This window comes from Psammomys obesus, unplaced genomic scaffold, assembly GCF_907164565.1.
Source record: "Psammomys obesus unplaced genomic scaffold, mPsaObe1.curated_primary_1811, whole genome shotgun sequence".
In the NCBI taxonomy this organism is placed as follows: Eukaryota; Metazoa; Chordata; class Mammalia; order Rodentia; family Muridae; genus Psammomys; species Psammomys obesus.
The window spans coordinates 3,313,378-3,340,293 of NW_026595981.1; the positions used below are offsets into that span (position 1 = coordinate 3,313,378).

A 26,916-nucleotide genomic window follows, 5' to 3' on the forward strand; every position below is an offset into this window, starting at 1 on the left:
ACACACACACACACACACACACACACACACACACACACACACACACACACACAGAGTCAGGGCAGCCCCACAAGATGCTGCTTAAGAGCACTAGCTACCCTTGGAGAAAACCTGGTTTGGCTCCCAGAATTTATAAGGCAGTTCATAACTACTGGTAAGTCTAGTTTCTGGAGATCCTCATCTGGTCTCTGAAGGTAACAAAGGCATACATGACACATACATACACACATAAACAGACACACGTAAGCTAACATTCACACACATAAACTGGAAAAACCAAAAGTGAAACTAAAACCCCAGAGAAATATGAATAGATACACTAAGAATATACAAACTGACTTAATAGAAAATGAGAAGAATTCAAATTATAATTATTTCTACTCATATAATACTGACAAAAAATTATCACTTGGAAAGCAAATTGAAGAAATAGACAGTAGTTTTTATCTAATTCATTAAAAAAAAAATCCTTCTCTTACAAATCCTATTTATTTAAGTATTCAAATTGAAGTCTCTCCTACAACTCAATATCCAACAGAAAACTAGAGGTGCATATAAGAGAGATGTTATAGGATAAGCTGGTGTTAAATTGAACATTTTGTTTCAAACTGACTGAACAAGTAAGAGAAACAGGAATTTTTTTTTCATACAAGAGGGAAACTTTATGTTCATCAGAAGGCATTCTACTTAATGTCTGAAATAAAATGGTGAAACATTTTCCTCTAACTTTCCTCTTAACACTCAGAAAAAGTTAAACAAACAAACAAAAAAGAAGCACTCAAACTAAAAACATTACAGGAATAAATGGTTCAAGTCAAACCAAGCCCTGAAAAATTAGTCACACCAGAATTATGGTATGGCTAGAGAAAACAAATTAACATCAGAATTCAAAATCATCTTTGGCTACATGATCAGTCAGTCATACTATATGAGATCCCATCTTTAAAAAGTGACTAAAAAATAGAGGGGATTTAAAAAACAGCTTTGGTAGGAGAATATCTGAACTATAGTCCCATGAGTCTTTCTCCTTTACATAAATAGAAGAAGTCTGAAAAGTCATTATTCATTCCACCTTTGCTAAGCATGGAGTGACCGTAGCTGCTCTACAGTGCTTCAGCCTTCCAAATGCCAGGGCATAGAGCGCCTTCCTTGGCAAAGAAGACCCTTCAACAGTGAGTTCTTTGGAGCATAGACCTCACTAGACAAAAAAATCTTCACTATGCAAACAAGTATAGATGAAGTGAGAGCTTTTTGTTTTACATTTTTTAAAGACTGATTCAAATATTCACTGAATTTTTTCTTAAATTTTTGTATTCCATTTGGGAGGGATTTTCTAGGTGTCTGAATGTTTTTCAAGTCTGGTGAGTTAGGAGCAGCACAAGGGAAGAAACTAGACATCTGCTTCTGTCAAGAAGCTTGCACTAACGGTACCTTCAGACTCTTGGGCTGTTGTCGCACTTCCATGACATGTTTTCGCCTTAATTCTCGTTCTCTTCTCTTATTGTATTCCAGCTGGTTAGTGAGCTCAGTCTGATGCTGCAGTCTGATCAACTCACAGCGCATCTTCTGAATAGTGTTGAGGTGGCGAAACTCCAGTTCTTGCATGGATTCATGCTGTCGTAGTAGCATAGCATGTTCCAAGTCCTTCTGAGTCTGTCTTTTGTTTAACTCCTAAAATATAATTCAAAAAACAAAGGTATAATTTATTGCTTTACAAATTGGGGGAGGGGGAGATCAGGACATTAAAAAGCAAACTAACAAAAACACTAAAAAGTGAATGTCGGGGCTGGAGAGATGGCTCAGAGGTTAAGAACACTGGCTGTTCTTCCAAAGGTCCTGAGTTCAATTCCCAGCAACCACATGGTGGCTCACAACCATCTATAATGAGATCTGGTGGCCTATCCTGGTACACAGGCACACATGCAGGCAGAACACTGTATACATAATAAATAAATAATTTAAAAAAAAGTGAATGTCATTAATCGCATGCTTCAATAATGGCTGCAAAATACTAAGTTTCCATTGGTTTTTCTGTTTGTGCGAGTACATAAAAAGAACTCTCCCTCCCACTACACCATAGTTCTGTTTTATAGATTTAATAAGGAGGAGGTAAGTTCTTAATAAAAAACTTCTAATAACATGTAGCACATGGTAGTGTCTAATGTTTCTCTTGCTGGGCATACCTTAATAGCAGAATTAGTTTGACATAGCAGAAGTGGTTTGACATCTGAGGTCAAGTTCAGCTTTGTCCACATATCAAATTTCAGGTCAGCCAGAGCTGTTTTGTGAGACACTGTCTCAAAACTAATATATAATAAACTAAAAATAGTTAAAATTATTCTTTAATTTTTTTTTGTTGTTGTTGTCCAAGCTGGGCAGTGGTGACCCACACCTTTAATCCCAGCACTCGGAGGCAGAGGCAGGTGGATCTGAGATTGAGGACAGCCTGGTCTACAGAGTAAGTTCCAGGATAGCCAGAGCTGTACAGAGAAACCCTATTTCAAAAACCAAAGGTGTTTTTTTTTTGTCCAGTTAAAAGGGAAAGTTGGAGAGATGATTCAATGATTAAAAAGAAGAAAAAGAAAAAAGCACTTCTTGCCCAAGTAAAGGACTTGGGTTCAATCCCCCACACCTGCATGGCAGCTTACAGCCTCCTCCAGTTCCAGGGCATCTGACACCCTCTTCTTCCCTCCAGTCACTGCATACATATGGTGTACATACACTCACGCAGTAAGTACACATATACACATATCAATGGCATCCTTTGCCCTGCAAACTCTCTTCCTAGAGCCCAACAGCTTATTGTATGTTTCTCACCTTTACTTTATTTATTGTGGTATATTCATTTTTAAAAACCAACAAAACATTTCTAATAATCGCATAATATAGGCATATTACCTATTCATTTGATACCCAGATTAGATCAATATGTAAAAACTTTTTCTTTTTATCTTTTTCAAGACAAAATCTTGCCATGTAGCCTAAATTGGCACGAATGAAAATAACTTCTTGTCTCTCCCTCTCAAGTAAGGGGATTACAAGTGTGTGCCACCAGTTGGAGGCAGTGGCAAGCACCTGTAATACAGCACTTGGGAGGCAGAGGCAGGTGGATCTCTGAATTGGAGGCCAGCCTGGTCTACAGAGCGAGTTCCAGGAGAGCCAGGGCTACACAGAGAAACCCTGTCTCGAAAAACAACAACAAACAGCTATAGTTCAATCATTTTTTCAGAGAATGGTACTAACAATGTCCGTTAACAACTAAACCTACATCTAAGACTAGATGTTTAGTTTTTTCTTATCAATATAAGTTTAAATCGAATCATTATAACATTGAATTTAATTTTTTTTTTTTTTTTTTTTTTTGTTAAGACAAGGTCTCACTATGTATCCCTTGGAACTCGAAGATCTGACTGCCTCTACCTCCCAAGCGCTGTGCCAACATGTCTACTTAAGTTAAAATGTCCTTAATCTTTCAAAACATTACCCTAAATTACATTGTGTGCGTGTCTATGTGTAGTATGGGCACTTGGATGCAGCTTCCTGAGACCAGAAGCATCAGATCCCCTTGGAGCTGTAGATACAGACAACTGTAAGGCCCCTAGTGCAAGTACTGAGAAGTGAAGTCTGTCCCGTACAAAGCAGTGTGTGCTTTTATATGCTGAGCCATCTCTCCAGATCCTACTTGTCTTCAGTGAAGGCAGCATTATTCTTTGAAATAAATTTATCTGTGTTGACAGACATCCTGATAACGAGGGGAAAAAACTGACAACAAAACTGGGCTTGGTGGCACAAGCTTTTAACACCAGTACTCAGGTAGCAAGACAAGGAGATCTCACAAGAAACACGAGGGGGTAAGGGTGTCTGCTGTCTAGCCTCAAGTTCAGTGTCGAGGACCAACAAGGGAGAAGGATACAACTAACTCCTACAAGCAGTCCTCTGACCTGTGTATGTGCACGTGTCCACAACCAAAAACAAATAAAAGCATAAAAAAGACTTTTAACAATACTTGTCATATAATAATTAACATGATTATTAAGTGTTAAATGGCTTGTGAGACAGAGGCAGGTGGATCTCTGAATTCAAGGCCAGCCTGGTCTACAAAGCAAGTGCAAGACAAGCTACACAGAAAAACCCTGTCTTGGGAAAAAAGAAAAAGAAAAAAAATGTTAAATGGTACCCATTCTAGATCAGAGAGGTAACAGTTGCCAAATTAATGCTCATATTCAAAAATTAGGTTTTTTGCTATTCACATATTATTGAGTGTCTACTACTGTAGACTAGGTACTGTGCATATGAAGAAATTAACAATGTTGACAGAAGCCAGTTCTAAAAAAAAAAAAAAAAAAAAAGATTTATATATTTTATTATCTATAAAATGTTTTGCCTGCATGTACACCTGCACACCAGAAGAGGGCACTAGATCTCATTACAGATGGTTGTGAGCCACCATGTGGTTGCTGGGAATTGAACTCAGGACCTCTGGAAGAGCAGCCTGTGCTCTTAACCTCTGAGCCATCTCTCCAGCCCTACAAGCCAGTTCTAGTGAGGGAGATAGACACACTGACCTCTAAGATGTGTTTGAGCATGTGTTGTTATGTACTTGAACCTTCAAGTGTACATAAAAGAGAAAAAAAAAGCAAAAGTACTTTTTTTTCCTTCTTTTTCTTTTTGGGTTTCTCCAAGACAGGGTTTCTCTGTGTAGCCTTGGCTGACCTAGACTCACTTTGTAGACCAGGCTGGCCTCGAACTCACAGAGGTCCACCTGCCTCTGCCTCTCTGAGTGTTACGGTTACAGGTGTGCCATGCCTGGCAAAAGCAGAGCACTTATAAAGATTTATTTTCATTTCAGCGCATTGGTGTTTTGCCAGAATATATCTCTGAAGGTGCCAGACTCCCTGGAATTGGAGCTACAGACAACTGTGAGCTGCTGTGTGTGCTGAGAATAAAATCTGGGTCCTCTGGAGAATAGCCAGACCCATCTCTCCAGCCCCAGCAGAGTAGTTTTAGAAGAAGAAGGAACTGGTACACAGAGGAGGTTTTTCTCGGGCACTATGACAGGGAAAAAAAGAGGTCTTGTAAACATCTGTATGATAGTAATTAAGGTAAAGAGAAATACATATACAAAAGCAGAGAATTGGAAGCAACTGAAATTTGCTATTTGGCTTTTCTTTTGAGATAGGGTTTCTCTGTATATAGCCCAGGTTGTCCTGGAACTCACTATGTACTCACTATGTAGACCAGACTGACCTCAATTCAGAAATACACTTGTTTCTGCTTTCTAAATGCTGGAATTAAATTAAATTAAATTAAATTAGTGCCATCACTACTCAGCAAGATTTACAATCTTTAAAAAAGAGACATTGATAAAAAAATTTACTATAACAATCAGGAGGTTGAGATTGAAGTTACCATACTAGTTTAAGAGCAGCTTGACAGAATAGTGAGTTTAGGCCTTGTCTGAAGTGGGGGTGGAGGGTGGGGGATAATGTATTTATTTGTTTTATGTTTCCATCGCTCAAATGTACACACCTCCCTGACAAGGTCCTGCTCCAAGTTATGTCGCCCAAGTAACATTCTTCTCTTGAAGCGACGACACTCTAGCTCCAGATACTGCCTTTGACGTCGAAGAAGGTTAGCTTCTTCTTCTGCCTGAAAATGCTGTATATTCTCCTTCTGCTTTGAAAGCCATTCCTGCTTTTCTTTTTTAGGTGTGCTCTGGTTTTCATTCAGCTCCTGGAAACAAAAACAACCAAAAAATTTCAATTGCACAAAAATTAAGTTTATGACTGTATAATGTAACAGTCACTAAACTAGTAATGATTTGGGTTTCATTACTGCCATTACTATGTAGCTGAGGCTGGTCTTGAACTTACAATACTCCTGCTTTAGCCTCTTTGGTGATAGAATTATATGGGTGTGGCTCCCCATGACTGGCTATGATAAATTTACTTACTTTTTACACTGAAGGGAACTTAATGTAGGGCCTTGAACATGCTGGAAGCTATATCCCTTATCCGTTATATGATGGACTTAAAAGTATTTAATTATATTTCTTCCTAATAAGAGATCACTAGACCTAAGAAAGGTAGGAAATATGCACCTATGCAATCATAATACATAAACAGCTTTAGTTTTGTACAGCTTCATTTTCATGGTTCCTGGCTTTAAAGCACAGAAGAACTGGTTAAGAAAGTAAAACATGAGCTCCAAGATGGCGGCAACAAGTGCACTCCGTTTCTGAAGGGCAGAAGATCCGAAGCTCCAAAACTGGTGAGTGGACAGGCGGCTGAAGCCTGGGCTAGAGGGGACAACCCATGTGCGAGTGAGTTCGCAGGCCCTCTGCACTTCTCACACATGCCTGTGAGTGAGTGCTTTTGCGACAAAGTGAGTACAGAGCCCCAGATTGGGTCCCTCTACACTAGCAGCCAGACACCCCTCCACTGTGGGTAACATAGGGGTCCCTGGGACAGGGTTCTCAACTTTGAAACCCCTGTTCTGTGGGTCCCAGTGGAGTCTAGCCAAACAACTCCTGGAACCAACATGGTGCAGCTCAGGCAGATCTGAGCACTTGGAGCACAATACCAAGACAGGCCTTGGGCCACTGAGCCATTCAGGAGGGCACTTGCGCACATACGCTGCAAACAGCAAAGGGCGCCTACAACACAACCTACGCTTTCGTTCCTCCCTTAGACTCCACCCTTCAACATAGGCACACCTCCAAGCACACTCCTGCGCTTGCGCCTATGACCTTCCTCCCTTAGCTGCATCTGAAACACCCACACCCACTCTCAAACCAGAGGACCTCTCTCTCATCTTCCTGAACAATACTCCAGACTCCAGAGAAAGACAGACCCAGTCTGCAGTGCAGGCTCCAGGAACAAACAACAAAGGCTACTGACTGTCAGATGGCTAGAGGCAGGCATAAGAACACATCCAACAAAAATCAGGACATCATGGCTCTGCCAGCAACACCCCCCCCCCCAATCCCATGGATATTTTAATTCATCAGAAACACAGAAAAATGATTTAAAACCCATGCTTATCCAGTTATTAGAAGCACATAAAGAAGAAATGAACAATAACAACAAAAGATGCCATCATGGAAAGACAGGAATCCACATTAAAACAGATAAAGGAAATGGTGCAAGACATGAAAACAGAATTAGAATCAATAAAGAAAACACAAAACAGAGAAAACCCTGGAGCTGGAGAACTTAAGAGAGGAGATCAGGAACCACAAATATAAGCATCACCAACAGAATACAAGAGGTGAAAGAGAGAATCTCTGGTGCTGAAGATACAACTGCAGAAATTGATACATCTCTCAAAGAAAAAATGAAATTAAAAAAGTAAACACAAAACATCTAAGAAATCAAGGATGTCATGAAAAGATGAAATCTAAGAATAACAGGAATAGACAAAAAAGAAGATTCCAGGCTCCAAGGTCCAGAAAATATTTTCAAGAAAATTATAGAAGAATTTTTTCCCAACTTAAAGAAACAGATGTCCTTAAACATACAAGAGGCTTACAGAACATCAAATAGACTAGACCAGAAAAGAAACTCCTCACATCACATCATAGTCAAAACACTAAATCTACAGAACAAAGAAAAAAATATTAAAAGCAGCAAGGGAAAAAGGCCAAATAACTTACAAAGGAAGACATGAGAATCACACCAGACTTCCCAACAGAAACCATGAAAGCCAGAAGGGCATGGGCAGATGTCATGCAGACACTAAGGGACCACAGATGCCAACCCAGACTACTCTACCCAGCAAAACTTTCAATCAACATAGATGGAGAAAACAAAATTTTCCACGACAAAACTAAACTTAAACAATATTTACACAGCAACCCAGACCTACAGAAGATACTAGAAGGAAAACTCCAAACTATCAAAATCAACTACAGCCAAGAAAACACAGGACATAGATAACCTCACAATAAAAAAAATCAGAAGAAAAGAAAGCATACAAACACACTATCACCACTAACTCCAAAAAAAGGAACTAACATTCTTTGGTTACTATTATCTTTCAACATCAATGGACTCAACTCTCCAATAAAAAGACACAGATTAAGAGAATGGTTACAGAAACGGATACAACATTCTGCTGCATCCAAGAAACACACTTTTGCAACAATAACAGACACTACCCTCACAGTAAAGGGCTGGAAAAACATTTTTCAAGAAAAAGACGCAGAAAACAAGCTGGAGTAGTTATCCTAATATCTAATAAAATAGAGTTCAACCAAAATTAATAAAAAAATGAGGGACACTTAATTCTCAAAAGAAAAATCCACTAGCAGGACATCATAATCCTGAATATCTATGCCCCAAATACAAGAGCACCTGCATTCATAAATGAAACATTATTAAAGCTCAAATCACATATTGATCCTAACACCTTAATAATGGGAGACTTCAACACTCTACTCTCACCAAGGGACAGATCATCAAGACAGAAGCCAAATAGGGAAATAATGACACTTACAGAGGTCCTAACTCAAATGGACCTAACAGATGTCTACAGAACTTTTCACCCAAACTCGAAAGAGTATACCTTCTTCTCAACACCCCATGGAACCTTCTCAAAAATTGACCCTATAGTTGGACACAAAGCAAGTCTCAACAGATACAAGAGGACTGAAATAATCACTTGTATCCTATCAGAACACCATGGGCTAAAACTAGACCTCAACAATAACAGAAATAACGAAAAGCTTACATACACATGGAAACTAAACAATCTCTACTCAATGACAGCTGGATCAAAAAAGAAATAAAAAATTAGAGACTTCCTAAAATTCAATGAAAATGAAGGTACAACTTACCCAAATTTATGGGACACAATGAAAGCAGAGCTAAGAGGAAAGTTCATAGCACTAAGTGCCTTCAGAAAAAAAAGTTTGAGACATCTCATACAAGCAACTTAACAGCACACCTGAAAGCCCTAGAAAAAAAGAAGCAGACACACCCAAGAGGAGTAGACGGTTGGAAATAAACTCAGGGCTAAAGTCAATAAATTAGAAACAAATAAGACAATTCAAAGAATCAATGAAACCAAGAGCTGGTGCTTTAAGAAAACTAACAAGATAGACAAACCTAAGCCAAACTAACTATAAGGCAGAGAGAAACTATCCAAATCAGCAAAATCAGAAATGAAAAAGGAAGACATAACAACAGACACTGAAGAAATTCCAAGAATCATTAGGTCTTACTTCAAAAGCCTATATGGCACAAAAGCTGAAAATCTAAATGAAATGGACAATTTTTTTGATAGATTCCATTTACCAAAGCTAAACCAAGATTAGGTAAAGAGATTAAACAGTCCTATATCCCCCATATAGAAGCAGTTATCAAAATCTACCTGCCAAAAAAAGCCCAGGGCCTGATGGTTTCAGCATAGAATTCTATCAGACCTTCAAAGAGGAGCTAACACCAATACTCTTCAAACTAGTCCACAAAATAGAAACAGAACATTACCAAACTCACTCTATGAGGCCACAGTAACCTTGATACCTAAACCATATAATGACCCAACAAAAAGGGAAAATTTCAGACCTAGCTCTCTTATGAACACTGACGCAAAAAATACTCAATACTCACAAACAGAATCCAAGAGCACATGAAAGATATCATCCACCATGGCCCAGGCATGCAGGGGTAGTTCAATATACGGAAATGCATCAATGTAATCCACCACATAAACAGAAGGAAAAAAAAACAAAAACACACGATCATCTCCTTAGATGCCAAAAAAGCAGTTGACAAAATCCAACGCCCACTCATGTTTAAAGTTTTGGAGAGATCAGAGATACAAGGCACATACCTAAACATAGTAAAGGCAATATACAGCAAGCCTACAGCCAACATCAAACTAAACAGAGAAACCTAAATCAATCCCACTGAAATCAGGGACAAGGCAAGGCTTCCCACTCTCTCTCTATCTCTTCAACATAATATTTTAAGTCCTACTAGAGCGTAAGACAACTAAAGGAGATCAAGGGAATACATACACATTAGAAAGGAAGAAGACAAAGTTTCACTATTCGCAGATGACATGATAGTATACATGAGTGACCCCCAAAATTCTACCAGAGAACTCCTTCAGCTGATAAACACCTTCAGCCAAGTGGCTGTATACAGAATTAACTCAAAAAAATCAATAGTCGGGCTGGAGAGATGGCTCAGAGGTTAAGAGCACTGGCTGCACTTCCGGGTCCTGAGTTCCATTCCCAGCAACCACATGGTGGCTCACAACCATCTATAATGGGATCTGGTGCCCCCTACTGGTGTGCAGGTGTGTATGTATACAGAACTTTGTATACATAATAAATAAATAAATCGTAAAAAAAAAAAAAAAATCAGTAGTCGTCCTGTACACAAAAGACAAAGGGCTGAGAAAGAAATTAGGAAAACAACACCCTTCAAAATAGCCACAAATAACATAAACTACCTTGATGTGACTCTAACCGAGCATGGGAAAATCCTGTATGAAAAAAACTTCAAATCTCTGAAGAAAGAAACTGAAGAAGCTATCAGAAGATGAAAAGATCTCCAATGGTCATGGATCGGTAGGATTAACATAGTGAAAATGACCATCCTACCAAAAGCAATGCACAAATTCAATGCAATTCCCATCAAAATACCAACACAATTCTTTACAGAACTTTAAAGAACAATTCTCAATTTCATATGGAAAAACAAAAAACCCAGAATTGCTAAAATAATCCTGTACAATAACATATCTTCTAGAGGTATCTTCATCCCTGATCTTAAGCTGTACTACAGAGCAACAGTAATAAAAACCGCAAGATACTGGCATAGAAACAAAATGGTGGATCGATAGAATCAAATAGAAGACCCAGAAATAAACCCACACACCTACAGATACATGATTTTTGACAAAGAAGCCAAATGGAAACCATACAATGGAAAAAAGACAGCACCTTCAACAAATGGTGCTGTTCTAACTGGATGTCTACATGTACAAAAATGCAAATAGATCCATACTTACCACACTGGACAAAACTAAAGTCCAAGTGGATCAAAGACCTCAACACAAAATCAGACACACTAAACCTGGGGCCTAATGAAACTGAAAATCTTCTGTAAAGCAAAGGACACTGTTGTCAGAACAAAACGACAGCCTACAGACTGGGAAAGGATCTTCACCAACCCTATATCTTACAGAGGCCTAATATCCAGAATATATAAAGAACTTAAGTTAATCACCAACAAGCCAAGTAATCCAATTTAAAAAATGGGGTGCAGAGCTAAACAGAGAATTCTCAATAGAGGAATAGTGAATGGCAGAAAAACAAAGAAATTATCAATGTCCTTAGTCATCAGGGAAATGCAAATCAAAATGACCCTGAGATTTCACCTTACACCCATCAGAATGGCTAAGATCAAAAACTCAAGTGATAACACATGCTGGAGAGGATGTGGAGAAAGGGGAACCCTCCTCCATTGCTGGTGGGAATGTAAACTTGTACAACCACTTAGGAAATCAATCCGGTGCTTTCTCAGACAATTAGGAATAGTGCTACCTCAAGATCTAGCTATACCACTTCTAGACATATATCCAAAATATGTGCAAGTATACAACAAGGACATTTGTTCAACCATGTTTGTAGCAGCTCTATTTGTAATAGCCAGAATCTGGAAACAACCCAGATGTCCCTCAATGGAGGAATGGATACAGAAATTGTGGTACATCTACACAATGGAATACTACTCAGCAATAAAAAACAAAGAAATCATGAAATTTGCAGGCAAATGGTGGGAACTAGAAAAGATTACCTTGAGTGAGGTAACCCAGAAGCAAAAAGACACACATGGTATATACTCACTCATAAGTGGATATTAGCTATATAATATAGGATAAACATACTAAAACCTATACTCCTAAAAAAGCTAAACAAGGAAGACCCTAGGGAAGATTCTCAATCCTCATTCAGAAGGACAAACACGACAGACATTGGAAGCAGGAGAAGACAGGGAACAGGACAGGAGCTACCACAGAGAGCCTCTGAAAGACTCTACTGATCCAAGATATAGAAGCAGAGGCTGAGACTCAGAGGGAGAGTCAGACCTGGAGGGGACAGGAGCTCCAAAAGGAGACCAACAGAGCCAAAAGAAAAAAAAAAAAAAAGAGGAGAGGGGAGGGGAGGGGAAGGGAGGGGAGGGGAGGGGAGGGGAGGGAATGGAAGCGAAGAATGAGCCCTGGGGCCCCTGCAGAGACTGATACCCCAACCAAGGACCATGCATAGATGAAGACCTAAAACCCTGGCTCAGATGTAGCCCATAGACTCAGTATCCAAATGGGAACCCTAGTAAGTGAAACAGGGGCTTTCTCTAGCAACAACTCAGTAACAGGCTCTTTGACCCCCACCCCTGGGGGGTGCAGCCTTCTCAGGTCACAGAGGAAGACAATGCAACCAGTTCTGATGAGACCTGAAAGGCTAGGGTCAAATAGAGGGGAGGAGGACCTCCCATATCAGTGGACTAGAGGAAGGGCATAGGGGGAGAAGAGGAAGGGAAGGTGGGATTGGGAGGAGACAAGGGAGGGGGCCACAGCCAGGCTACAAATTGAATAAATTGTAATAAATGATAATAATAAAAAAAGAAAAAAGAAAGTAAAACACTTTTTAAAACCTACCAAAAGGAGACGGAAGTGTTACCAAGTAAAAAACAACAACAACAAAAAACATATTTTTAATTTCAATTAAGGGTAAAATATAGTTAAGCATCATTTTAACCCTTTTGATTTTCAAGATTCTCAAACATTCTTTAACGGTACTACATTCATATTGGGCAAAATTGAAAAAAAAAAAAAAAAACCTAATAATACTTTACTCAAAAAGATAAACCCCAAGATGCTAATAATTAATATTGGTATATTTATTTTTAACCTAAAGAGCATTAACACTATACAGAATATCAATCATCTTTCTCAGGTATAAGATTATTATTATTTGAAAACTATAGGACCTTATCTTTCTTTTCCCTGTCATTCAAGAAAGAAATCAATTTTTACACCGTATTTTATGAAGCATGAGATCATATAAAAACAAACAGTATAAAATCTGCAAGTATTTTCTTTTTTTAAGAAAGATTTATTTATTTTATGTATAGGAGTGCTCTGCCTGCATGTACTCCTGAGGATGAAGAGGACATCATACCCCAGTATACACAGTTGGGAGCTACTGTGTAGTTGCTGGGAATTGACAGAGCCTGTGAAAGAGCAGCCAGTGCTCTTAGCCACTGGGCCATCTCCCTAGCCCATGTATTTTCCTGTATCATTTTATTTTTTAAAGATTTATGTATGTATGTATGTATGTATGTATGTATGTATGTATGTATGTATGTATATGAGTGTTCTATCTGCATTTACATCTGCCAGAAGAAGGAATCAGTTCACATTATAGATGGTTGTGAACCACCATGTGGTCGCTGGGAATTGAACTCATGACCTTTGGAAGAGCAGACAGTGCTCTTAACCGTTGAGCCATCTCTCCAGCCCGCTGTATCATTTTTTAGACAGGATATTGCTATAGAGTTCAGGGTGACTTCCTACTCACAACCCTCCCATCTCAGATTCCTGGGTACAAGATTACAGCTGTTCAACACTATGCCTGGATCAAGAAAACGATTCTATTTAGTTACTACTCAACTAGAAAACTAAGTAAATGATAGATGAGTAATCAATTATAATTAATGCCTTCATGTAAGCAGATATATAATTTGTGGCTACAAATAAATCTGTATGCTGTTAAGTATAAAACCATTAAATGCAACTAATAGCAGAAAACATTAAGAATTTTTTTGTAAAAGAAGTACCTCCTTAAGCTGCTCTTTTCGAAGTTTATATTCTCTTTTTTGGGACTCCAAGAAGCTGTTCAGTTCTTTCTTCTGTTGAGCCTGGATGTGTTGCTGAAATTTTTTCTCCTCATTGGCCATTACTTTAGCCTATATATATATAAAAAAAAATTTTTTTAATGACTCAAATTAGTAAAATAGATAAAATCATTTATGTATGTATGGATGGATGGATGTTTTTGAGACAGGGTTTCTCTGTGTAGCCCTGGATGTCCTGGACTCACTCTGTAGACCAGGCTGGCCTTGAACTCGCAGAGATCCACCTGCCTCTGCCTTCCTGAGTGCTGAGATTACCATAAAGTAGATAAGTTTAAAGCATCAGTTTACTATCTATCACTAAGGATAGTTTAAAACAAACAAAGAAAGACAAACAACAAACCACAGAAAACCCAGAAGCATCAAAAAACAACAAAACAACCTAACCAATTTACCCTCTGTTGAATTTCAGAGATCAGTAGGGCTGAATATTTTTTAATTATTTCTTTATTATACAATGTTTTTGCTGGCAGGTGTGACTGCAGGCCACGAGGGAACCAGATCTCATTATAGGTGGTTATGAGATATCATGTTGTTGCTGGGAATTGAACTCAGGAGCTCTGGAAGAACAGGTGGTGCTCTTAACCTTTGAGCCATCTCCCCAGCATCCAAGTAGGGTGAAAAAATTTTTTTCAATGTATTTACTGGATCAAAATGTTTTCCCTGTTTTATTTCATAAGAACATATACTCCCTTCATCAAATAAAAACGAAATATGTATTTATTTTCAAACATATAGTCATAATTTTAAAAATAGTTTTAATTATGTGTGTATATGTGTGTATCTGTCTATGTACAGGTATGCGCTGCCTGCAAAAACCAGAAGAATCAGATCTCCTTTGTACTGAGGTTACTGGTGTTGTGAGTCACCTGATGCGGATGCGAGAAATTGAACTTACGACCGGTGGAGGATATGCTCTGAGCCATCTCTTCTCTCCAGCCCTATAAACTAAGCCTTTTTACCTGAGTTAATTTATATATTAAATAATGAGATACATTTATCTTCAAATTAGATCTTTATCTGTAACTCATATTAAAAGGAGTGTTAAATATTACATGTTAGCTGCTGTAACACTCAGGAGGCAGAGGCAGGCAGATGTCTAGGAGTTCAAGGCCAGCCTGGTCTACAGAGTGAATAACAGGACAGCCAAGGCTACACAGAGAAACCCTGTCTCACAAAAACAAAAACAAACAAACAAACAAAACGTATGACATGAGGAGAGTGTGTTGTCTGAGTATGCATGAATGAGCATGTACAAATGGAGGCCAGAGGTTGATTTTGGGTGTCTTCCTTAATCACTCTTCATATTTTCTGAGACTCACTGAAACAAGAGCTCATCAATTCCGCTAGAGTAGCTGTAACATTCTGCTGCAGAGCCACTGTTCCCTGGATGTACATTTTAAACTTTCATTTTTTCCTGCAGTGCTGGGATAAAATCTTGAGCCTAGTACATATTATGGAAGCCATCTATCACCTGCATTACACTCTATTTCCAGATCTTTTTTTTTTTTTTTTTTTTTTTTTTAAAGTTGAGCCTTAGCCCTTTGAGGCACGAGCCTTTCTTTAACCTAAGCATTTCGAAGGCAGAGGCTGGTGGATCTCTGTGTATTCAAGGCCAGCCTGGTCTACAGAGAGTTCCAGGACAGCCAGGGTTACCAGGAGAAACCTTGTCTTAAAACACACACATGCAAGCACACACGCACAAATTGAGTCTTGCAGTTATGTGCAATGACACCTGGCTTAGCCAATTTTAGTTATTTACTAATTTTTAAAGATGGAGTTTTATTGTGTAGTACTGACTAGACTGGCTGGCCTCAAATTCAGAGGTCTAATCTGTATCCACCCAGCCTGAACAATTTCTTTTCTTTTTTTCTTCTTTTTTTTAAAGACAGGGTTTCTCTGTGAAACAGCCCTGGAGTGTACCACCATGACAGGCCCAAACAAACTATATATATTTTATTTTATTTATTTTTTTTTAGACAAGATTTTCTGTGTAGCCCTAGGTGTCCTTGAACTCACAGAGGTCTGCTGCCTCTACCTCCAAGTCTGGGATTAGAAGTGTGCACCACCACCACTCAGCTTTCCTACATGTCAGTACCTACCACTTCTCAAGGTAGTACTCATTCTCTCACCACCTAAAAGGAATGGAAATATCTGTATATATTTCATAAAACTGTAGCAAAACCAAGTGTTATTTATACTTCAGCATATGCTGTCAATATCCGAATATTCTTTTTGTTTTTTTGGAGAGTGGAAGAAAACCCAGTAGCTGCAAGAAATTTTCAATATAGGTGATTTATCAAAATTCTTAAGATAACCTCAGGATAATGAAACTCTAGAAGATGAATAGACCCATTATGAAACTATGACACTCTCAAATATCAGGGAATGATCCTATGACTACCAGTTCTCAGAACTACTACTTCAAATTAAAACACATCAAATTTTCAGACTCAAAAATGCAGATTCAGCTGGGTGTGGTGCTGCACGCCTTTAGTCCCAGCACTCAGGGAGGCAGAGGCAGGTGGATCTCTGTGACTTCCAGGCCAGCCTGGTCTACAAACTGAGACCAAGACAGCCAGGGCTGTTACACAGAGAAACCCTGTCTGAACATCCCCTCCCAGACCTGCCTACTCCCCCAACCCCGAAACAAAAGCAGTACAGATTCATTTGTAAAACTAGTAAGAGAAAAAATCTTTTAGGAATCTTTTTTTTTTTTTAACAAAAAGTTTTATACGAATTGTATGATTGTATCTCTTTCCTAGATCAACTCACTTAGTTCCTAGACATAGTTACTTTAAACATCAAAATGCTAATCTGGAAATTAATAATATTGAATTGGTTACCTCTTTCTCCATAGCAGCTTGGTGTTTCTTGATAAGTTTCTCCATTTCTGCAGCAAAATTGTTACGCTGAGTTTCAAGATCTTTATCTAATCTGAGACGGTGTTCATCCATCTCTGCCTTTAGTTTATTTTCCAGAGTCATCAGCTGCTTCTGATGCTGTCGCCTCATCCGTTTATAACCAGACATCTGCTCTCTAAGTTCAGAGTCCTGCTCATGCTCTTGCATCTGCCTTGTAACCTAGACATACAATTGAGGGGGGAAAAAAAGGCAAAAAGCAAAACATTTTTCTTTCACTAGCATTTAGAAAGCTGGGCATGGTGGTGCAGACCTGTAATCCTAGCATTTGGCTGTCTAAGAAATAAATTGTCAAGAGTTCAAGTGTAGACTGTTATACCACATATATGACTGTAAGGCCAAGCCAAGTCTTTTATATCAAAAGACCTTGTCTCTACTAAAAATAATAATGATAAAGCATTTAGAACATTACTACTACTTAAGAAATTAATTAACCTAAGAGATTATAATAACAGTTTAAAATTAAATTTCTAGCAGATCTTTTAAAGAAATGGACAGGCTAATTCTAAAATGTATATGAAAATACAAAGTATCTAGAATAACAAAATATTATTCAGGAAAGTAAAGCATAAAGATGATCATTATACTCATCAAGACAGTATGGTACTGGAAAAAGGCTAAGTGGATCAAGAAACAGAAAAAGAGGTGGGTGTGGTAACACACACCTTGACCCCAGCACTCAGGAAGCAAATGAAGGTAAATATCTGAGTTTGAAGTCACCCTGGTGTACAGAGTGAGTTCTAGGACAGCCAGAGCTACATTAAGAAACCTTGCCTCAAAAAACTTGAAGGAGGGACAATGAAATATCTGTATACAAAAGTGCGTGCTGAAAGCCTCAACAACTCGAAAAAATCTGAAGTGAAAGATCACTTATAGTAAAGAGTTCAAGACCAACCTGAGCAAGAGATTGAATCACCATCTAAAAAACCAACCAACCAGCCAACCAGCCAACCAAATCAAACTGGGGAGAAATGAACTGGGGAGAAATGGCTGGGCTAGAACATTGTATTTTTACAAGGCTAGTCTTAAACTCACAGAAATCCACCTGCCTCTGCATCCTGAGTGCTGGGACTAACGGTATGCATCACAACTGGCCAACTGACTTTCAAAACTTTTTACAATTTTATATATATTTAACAGAAGGGATCTTCAAGGAAAAGTGAGAATATCAGGGCAATCATGTTATGACTTGGGCCAGTATCCAAAGAGACAAAAAAGAAAAAAGGAAACATTTCAGTTAACACTCAGAGAAGTGACTAGGCTTAGCAGTGAAGATCTGCACACATGGCCTGAACGGGGTTTTAAATGGCCATAAAATGTAATTAAAAAAAAATCTATGTTCATTGTTACTTAGAAAATGCACATGACACTTGGAGCATATAATACAACTACTTGCCAGTTCCAAACAGTCCCTCTTTATGGCTACCACATATCTTTTTCTTATTGTTAATTCTTTCATCTTTCATCTCTTGCTCTTTTTTGTTTTGTTTGTTTGAGGCAGTTTTTCTGTGTAGCTCTGGCCGTCCTGGAACTCACTATATAGACCAGGCTAGCCTTAAACTCAGAGATTTGCCTGCCTCTACCTCCTGAGTGCTGAGACTGAAAATGTTCTAGCACACCTGGCATGCTAATTTTTATGTGGCAATACACAGATTCTCTTCTCCTGCACCTAAAACCTAAGAACTTTAAATGCTCAAACTATGTTACAAATAACTTCTTTTATACCACTAATCAAAACTAACTTGAAGCCACGCATGGTAGTATACTCCATTAATTTCATTATTCAGCGAGCAGAGGCAGGTGGACCTCAGTGAGTTATAGTTTATCCTGATCTACACAGAATTTTTTCTGTTTCAAAAAAGAAAATATATTGAAATTTATTTGAATGCGTACTTAGTAGTTCTCATGAGCATTCTAAAATAGTATGCAAATAAAGATCTTGAAGAATTACTAGTTTAAATTCTCTTAGAATGCTTTCTTCTAACAGAGAACTTAAATACTAAATGTTGTACAAAAGAAATCCCAAACACAGAAATAGGAAGATTAGACATGTGAGCCCATACTGCCACTGTAACAAAGACACGACCTTTGGGACAGGAGACATACCAGTGATGCTGTTCGGATAGTTGCAAAGTGCTCTCTGTTACGATAATGTGACTTGTGGCGAGACACTTGAGGTGGAGACTGCGGATCTGATGCTCGTGTTCTAGGATCTCCCTCTTCTCTGTAATTTTCCTCCTCCTTAAAGGACACAAAGACAGAGACAGAGAAAATATTATGTGAGGTAGACAATTTATTTCAGCATTCAAGAAAAGACTAACCACAATTTTAATCAATAATCTCAAAGAAATACAATTTTACAAAGAAGAAATAGAAACTAGAAATACTATTGATACTTTCAACATAAGTTGGCTAAATTTCCAGAGTGCATGAAATAGGATAAACTCAACATTCAAAATATACAGAGTTTTATTTTATTTATTTATTTTTGGTTTTTCAATACAGTGTTGCTTTGTGTAGCTCCCGCTGTCCTGGACCAGGCTGGCCTCAAACTCAAGATCCGCTTGCCTCTAAAAGCTTGAACTAGAGATTCTACCACAGGATCCAAGTCTGATTCCCAGCACCCACATCAGGTGGCTCACAAGCACCTCTGACTCGACTCTAGTTTTAGGGGATCTGACACCTCTGGCTTCCTGGGGCACCTGCACTCATCTGCATATACATACTCACCACCCCCAACACGTTTACACTTATTTAAAAACAATAAAAAACTAAAAAGCTTTTACGTAACTTAAAAGCAAAATAGGACATGTAATGAATGTTTCAAATAATAATACTTAAGCAGTCTTGAGATTCATAAGCAGTACAGTATAACACTATTTTGTTGGTGTTGGTGTTTTCTCTGCTTTGATTATAGATGAGTGTCACTATGTTAGGCTTTAGATTATGTTTATAATATCTTCACCATTTGCAAAAAGAAACAATAAAAACATAATAGTTAAAGAAAATTACTGCTATTGTTACTGGGTGGTGGCTATTAACTGTAGTATCTCAGTACTCAGAAGGTTATGACAGCATTGCCATGAGTGTGAAGCCAACCCTGGCTAGATTAAGATCATGTCTCAAAAGAAAAGAAAAAAATTAAGTGGAATTTTTATATGGAAAATTATATTAAGGTTTAACCATCATTCATAACAGGTTTTATGTATTTGTTAAAATATATTAAGGTTGGCATGGTAGTGCATATTTTTAGTCTCAGAACATGGGAGGCAGAAGCAGGTAAATCTCTTTTAGTTCCAAGGCCAGTCTGATCTATATAGTGAGTTCCAGGCAAGCCAAGGCCTTGTCTTTAAAAAACAAAACAAAACAAAACAAAAAAGGCAGAAGGTGGGAGTACACGCTTTTAATCACAGCACTTAGGAGACAGGAGGATCTCTATGTGTTTGAGGCCAGCCTGGTCTACAGAGTGAGTTCTAGGACAGCCAAAGCTATACAAAGAAACCCTGTCTCAGAAAAAAGCAAACAAACCAACTTTTTCCTTTTTTAGCCATTTTAATTGGCACCAATTACATTTTCTTTCTTTTTTAAGATTTTATTTATTATGTATACAATATTCTGTATGCATGTACCCTGCACACCAAAAGAGGGCACAAGATCTCATTATAGATGGTTATGAGCCACCATGTGGTTGCTGGGAATCACTAAGGACCTCTGGAAGAGCAGACAGTGCTCTTAACCTCTGAACCATCTCTCCAGTCCCCACCATTTACATTTTCAGTGCTATAAATCTATCACATCACCTCAAACAGAAGCTGTCATCAATTAGCAGTATCTTCTATCATCTATTCAAAATATGGTAACTTTTTTATTTTGTTTTTTTAGACAGGGTTTTTTTTTTTTTTTTTTTTTTTTTTTTAATGTAGCCTGCCTCTGCTTCCCTGAGCACAGGGTTTATAGGTGTGCACCACCAAGCCCAGCTTTGTAGAACTTTATAGAAATAGTCATAGTTTTCACAGAGAAACCCTGTCTCAAAGAGAAAAAGGAAAAAAAAAAGTTCTCCTATAAAGAATTACCTGACTTGTCTTGCTTATTCTTTTTTTCTTCTGGTGTTAAGAACTGAATACAAAATGGCTAGCCTGCTTTAATTGAACCCAAGGTCACCTGCATGCTAGGCAAGCATTCTACGACTACGAAACTGCACTCCAGTCCTCAATTTTCTTGAGAAAATTAAGAAATTTATACTCAAAATTACAAAGGAGAATAGGGAGATAGCTCAGTGGCTAAACCAATTGTCACACAAGCTTAAAGACTAGAGTCTGGATCCCTAAGCCACATATAAATGCTAGAACAGCATGGCAGCCTGCCAGTAATTCTAGCCTAAAGAGATGGTGGCGACATGGGATCCATGGAGAAAACTGGCTGGCTAGACTTCATCATCAAGCTTTGAATTCAACTGAGGGATCCTGCTTCAGGACTGAGGTAGTGACGAGTGACCAAAGAAAACTGTTCAATCCAGAATTTCTACATGTGTAAACATACCAACACATTTGACACATAAACAAAAACACTTCTTTTACTAAACCCTATCAAATGTCTTCTTTTATTTTAAATATAAAAGTGAGTACTATAAAAGTTGCTTCTGGCTCATTACTCGTAATTGATTCTCTCCTTTTTCAAAGATTTATTTATTATTTATACAGTATTCTGCCTGCATGTATGCCTATATCCCAGAAAAGGGCAGATCTCATTATAGATGGTTATGAACCATCATATGGTTGCTGGGACTTGAACTCAGGACCTTTGTAAGAGCAGCCCATGCTCTTAACCTCTGAGCCATCTCTCTAGCCCAACTCTTGTTTTCTAATTGAAACTATTCATAAATTTCATGTACATAACAATAGGTTATGTACACACACACAATTATGCATATATTATGTCCCTTAGACCTAAAATTATAGACAGCTGTGACAAACCCGTGACACAGCTGCTTATTGCGAATGTTGAGAAATGAACTCAGGTCCTCTGGAAAAGCACGTGATCCTAACCAGGGAGTGCACCCGAACTGTTCTGTTTTTGCTTTTTCCTTTTCTTTTCTTTGTTGGGGTGGTGAGGTGTTGTGGTGAACCGAGTCTTCTGTGGCTGGCCTCAAATTTACTATGTAGCTGAGGTACCCGTGAATTCCTGATCCTCCTAAGTCTGGGATTCAGGTATAAATCACCACACCCAGATTCCAAACTTCTTAAACTTCAAAGAAAATCTCTTGAATTAATCAGTCAAAAGAAAATTAAGGGTCAAAGTTGAGTTTTTCGGTTTTTGTTTTGTTTTCTCCCCCAGAGAAAAGACAACACTCACGGGTTTTAAGTGGATGACAGAACTGTTAGACATCACTGTATGGTCTCCCTCCATCATGTCTAGCTCACTCTTGTCATCCGAGGCATCTGGAAGACTGTTAACACTGCTGCTTTGGCTGCTGGCACTGATAGACATACTGGGAATAGACTGATTACTGCCAACACTATTCACTGTTCCTGTCCGGCCAACACCATGATCTTGCTCCTAAGGGAAAAGAGAAATTAAAATATCTAAGTGTCTTCTTAATTACGGATTACATAGAAGAGAAGCTTGACAAACATACACAAGTGTCTTCAGTAAAGACTTCTCATATCCTTTACTACACAATATAAAGGGACTGGATGCAAAGTATATAATAACAAGATCAAAGATCTTTGTTATAACTAGAATTTTAGAGCACAGTAGTGGAACCGATGACATAAAAGGTATTCTCGGCTGGGCAAGTAGCACAAGAAATTAGTAAACTTAAAATTTGTGTCAATTTTAAGTACTATATATACCTCCTCTTCTTCCTGTGCTTCTACTGCTGGTCCATTATGTGCCTCCTGGAAAAGGAGCTTCTTCATCTTTCGATACTGCAGATTGTCCAGCTCTCTCACTGCATCCTTTGTCCTTTGAATAAGATCTATTAACACTGTTTCTGGGCGCTCGCGAAGAACAAACATGTGCTAGAATGGCAGAAAATAAAAATGGGCTATTTTCTCTCCTAATTAGTTCAAACATATTTCTTTCTCATAATCTATGGGTGATATAGATTCATATATCTTATAGGTGTCCAATTTTATTATATCTTATGACTTTTGATACTTAGAAAATAATAATTTCCACACTCTGCCTAAATAAATAAATACTCTTGAATAAAATAATCATCAGGATATTTTTAGTTGGCCAGTGAAAATACAGTTGAAATTATAAAAGCGTTTAAATACTATGAAGATCCACTCCTGACTATAAGCTATGCTTGATTTAAGTAGGAAAATGCAGTGACAGTATGGGCTTCCTTGTCTTGAGACGGAGTTTCACTGTGACAGCCAATGCCGACTTTGACTCTGTGGTCCTTCTAGTGCTGAGATAAAGGTATGCGCTAGCGCTCAGTTGGTCAGGCTTTTATTTCTGAGGGCACGTGTGAGCTCACTCTCAGGGACTACAGACGCAGTTATTGTTTCACTATGCATCACAACTGCAAGTAATAACATCAATGTACGTATGTAAGTATGTGCATACATGGATATTCGTTGTAGGACTGATTTAGCCAATGTTACTGAAGAAACTTTACCTGTTTTGAAATTCTAAAATAGTAATATAAAATAGTTCACATGAGTCATGGAAATGATTCATAGCTAAAGTCAAATTCTCATTACTAGCTAGTCCAAATTTTTAATCTTTTAAATCTCAGCTGAATGAGTTTAATCTTTTAAATCTCAGCCTACATGTGTCTGGGTAACATGTGCATGCAGTTCCCTCAGGGGCCAGAAGAAGGTGTCATATGACTCAGAACTGGAAGAAACAATTATGGGCGCTACAAATCAAATGTGGGTCCACTGGAAGAACAGCCAGTGTTCTTGACCACTGAGCCATCTCTTCAGCCCCTAATCAAGAAACTTTAACAGATATGAAGATGTAGTTCAGTTGGTATTTGTCTAGGATTCATGAAGTCTTTTTTTTTTTAAAGACGTATTAAGTTTTTTATTTATACAGCATTCTGCCTGTGTACCAGATCTCACTATAGATGGTTGTGAGCCACCATGTGGTTGCTGGGAATTGAACTCAGGACCTTTGGAAGAACAGCCAGTGTTCTTAACCTCTGAGCCATCTCTCCAGCCCATCCATGAAGTCTTGTATTAAATCTAGTAAACAAGGTGGTGGAGCATGACTACACAACAAAAGTTCAAGGCCAGCCTGGGATACTCAAGATCCCTCTCAAAAAAAAAAAAAAGCAGGCTTTACAAACTATATCAAACCAGGCGTAGTAGTGCACACCTGCAATTGTAACTATTCCCAGCACTCAGGGAGGCAGACGCAGGTAGATTGCTATGAGTTCAAGGCCAGCCTGGTCGACAAAGTAAATCCAGGACAGCCAGGGCTACACAGAGAAATCCTGTCTCAAAACACCAAAGGGGTAGGGGGGAGGAAGAAAAAAAGAAAAAAGAACTACATCAAGCCTGATGTGATGGTGCACACTTTTAATCCCAACACTGAAGAGGCAGAGACAGAAGAATCTTCCTGAGTTCAAGGCCAGCCTGGTCTACAAATTGAGTTCCAGGCTACTCAAGGCATAGTGAGACCTCATGTCAAAACAAAACATAAAACAAAAACTATTCAGTAAAACTATTATACTATTACCAGTATTAATTAAATGGCCAACACTCAAATGAACAATTTTTTGAGAAAAGCTAAATATATATGTATATGGGGGGGCAGTGCGTGAACATGTGGACACACATATATGTGGAAGTCAGAAGACAACCTATAAGAGTCAGAAATAGAACTCAGGTCTTAAGGCTTGGTGCCAAGCAAGTGCCTTTATTCACTAAAGCATCTTGTTGAGCCAAACCTACATGATGTTTATATATTCATTTATAATATTCGTTGCTAAATGAGCTAGCACTTGGATCTCAGCAGCTACAACATGCTGGAATTACCTACAAATGGAGGAGGAACAGTAGGGCTTGCTCACTTCTAGCCTAGCTGAGATCCTGCCTCAAAGGAATAGGCTTCACCACCCCCCATCTCACACACACCCACACACACCCACACACACCCACACACACGCACGCGCACGCGAGCACACTTAAACTCTAAAGGCATCTTTAAAACAAATGTAGTATCTAAGGAAGGTAAATTTACCAGGGTTGGGGTAGAGTGTTGGGGTGACTGGAGTGTTGGGGGGTGACTGAATTGGTAAAATGCCTGCCCTGATTTCAAAACCCAGAATCACAGAGATAATGATATAAAAATATTAGCACTTTAGCCAGGTGCGATGGCACACACCTGTAATCCCAGCACTCAGGGAGGCAGAGGCAGGTGGATTGCTATGAGTTTGAGGCCAGCCTGGTCTACAAAGTGAGTACAGAGCAGCCAAAGCTACACCAAAAAACCCTGTCTTGAAAAACAAAAACAAAAAAATAGTACTTTTAGCTGGGTGTGACAGTTTCCGCCTTTAACCTTAGCAGTCAGGAGGCAGAGGCAGGGGAATTGAGTTGAAGGCTTGGTCTACAGAGTAATTTCCAGGACAGCCATAGCTACACAGTGAAACACTATCAAAAAAACAAGTATTAGTATTTAAAAGGGCTGGGAAAAATAGCTGAAAGATTAAGAGTACATGCTTGACATATAGTCCTATTTGAGTGGCAGCACTATAAAAAAAAAAAAAAACTTTTAAATTGCTATTTTACAAAGCCTTTATTACATTTGTTTATTATTTATGGACAAGGAGACACGGACACACAAACACACACACACACTTATGCTAAAGTCACTTTTTTCTTTCTACCATGTGGATTTCGGGCATTCAGAGCCGGTTGTGAGGTCTGGCGGTTGTTTGGCAACAACCGCCAAACTGTGAGGTTTGGCAACAAATGCCAAGCCATTTCACTGGCCCCAAATTTAGTATTTTAGTAAAAACTAATGTAGTTAATCCTGACTGAGAAGAAAAAAACAACAAACCGTTTTAAAATAATTTCCTAAGGATTAAAAACAATAAAGTTTTACAGACTGACCTTTAAAAGTTCCTCTGATGTAGGGCGATCTTGAGGGATTTTCTGGAGGCAAGAATCTACAAAGTTTCGAAAATAATCAGACCTATTGTAAAGAAAGTATCAAGTGAACATATTGCTATTTCCTTTAAAAACACATCCAAAAAGACACATGTCTACTCACAGAAGGAAGAATAGGGAAGAAATGATAATATAATTTCTTCTATGCAAAGTGAGTTAGAGAAACCAATGACTTTAAAATTTTCCAAAAATAGACTTGCACAGATCATTTACAAATCCTAGGCTGGGGGTATAGTGCCATGGCAGGGTGCATGATTGGTTAGAATTTGAAAAAGAAAGAAAGAATAAAAAGAAAACATCCTGTTCCCACATATTTACCTATCAGAAATCATTCAATACTGAGTCAAGAGGAGGTGCGGCCCATCTAAAGCTCTTCCCCCGTCAAATGTGGCTTCACACTCTCCTACCCTGTCTCTAAGTCTCTTCTTATTTATTGTGAACTGTTTTCTATAGAGCATGTTTTAGAACATAACTCTTCTCTTATTTTATTCCCTATAGAGAAAAGCTTTGTTTTTTTTTTAAGTTCTTCAAGGCAAATTTTCTCTGTGTAATCCTTGAACTCACTTTGTAGACCAAGGAAAAAGAATATTTTAAAAATAACCTAGGTATTTGCTGCCCCTGACCAAAAGGATAAAACTTCCATTAAATCTAGAAGACTGATAAAAGATAATTTTTGAAATATTAAAACCCTCTAATGTGTCATCATAGCATCATTCATGGGAGCTCAGTGATTACACAGAAAGTAATTATTTCATCAATGTTTATCTCCAATATTCAAAAAGGGCAACACATTTTTTCTTTTTGAATAGGGTTTCACACTGTAGCCCAGGCTGGCTTTGAACTTGGAACAATTCTCCAACCTCTCAAAAGGCTGACATTATAGAAAATGAGACTTGTCTTTCATTGTGTAAGAGGTCCAAAAAGAAGAGTTTACTCTACATC

The 26,916-nt window shown here is 38.3% G+C and overlaps 1 protein-coding gene across 3 annotated transcripts in view; it reads right to left on the reverse strand.

The window, feature by feature from the left end:
• The window catches only part of Taok1 (TAO kinase 1), a 78,180-nt gene that overhangs the window by 9,756 nt on the left and 41,508 nt on the right, over positions 1-26,916 (reverse strand). For all 3 annotated transcript variants that reach the window (XM_055619534.1, XM_055619532.1, XM_055619533.1), the window contains 8 exons: positions 25,918-25,999; positions 22,699-22,866; positions 22,199-22,402; positions 18,953-19,087; positions 16,772-17,008; positions 13,851-13,979; positions 5,530-5,733; positions 1,432-1,671 (listed from right to left, as the gene is read on the reverse strand). In XM_055619534.1, the coding sequence (XP_055475509.1) occupies positions 1,432-1,671; positions 5,530-5,733; positions 13,851-13,979; positions 16,772-17,008; positions 18,953-19,087; positions 22,199-22,402; positions 22,699-22,866; positions 25,918-25,999 (1,399 nt within the window). The remainder of the gene's footprint in view (positions 1-1,431; positions 1,672-5,529; positions 5,734-13,850; positions 13,980-16,771; positions 17,009-18,952; positions 19,088-22,198; positions 22,403-22,698; positions 22,867-25,917; positions 26,000-26,916) is intronic.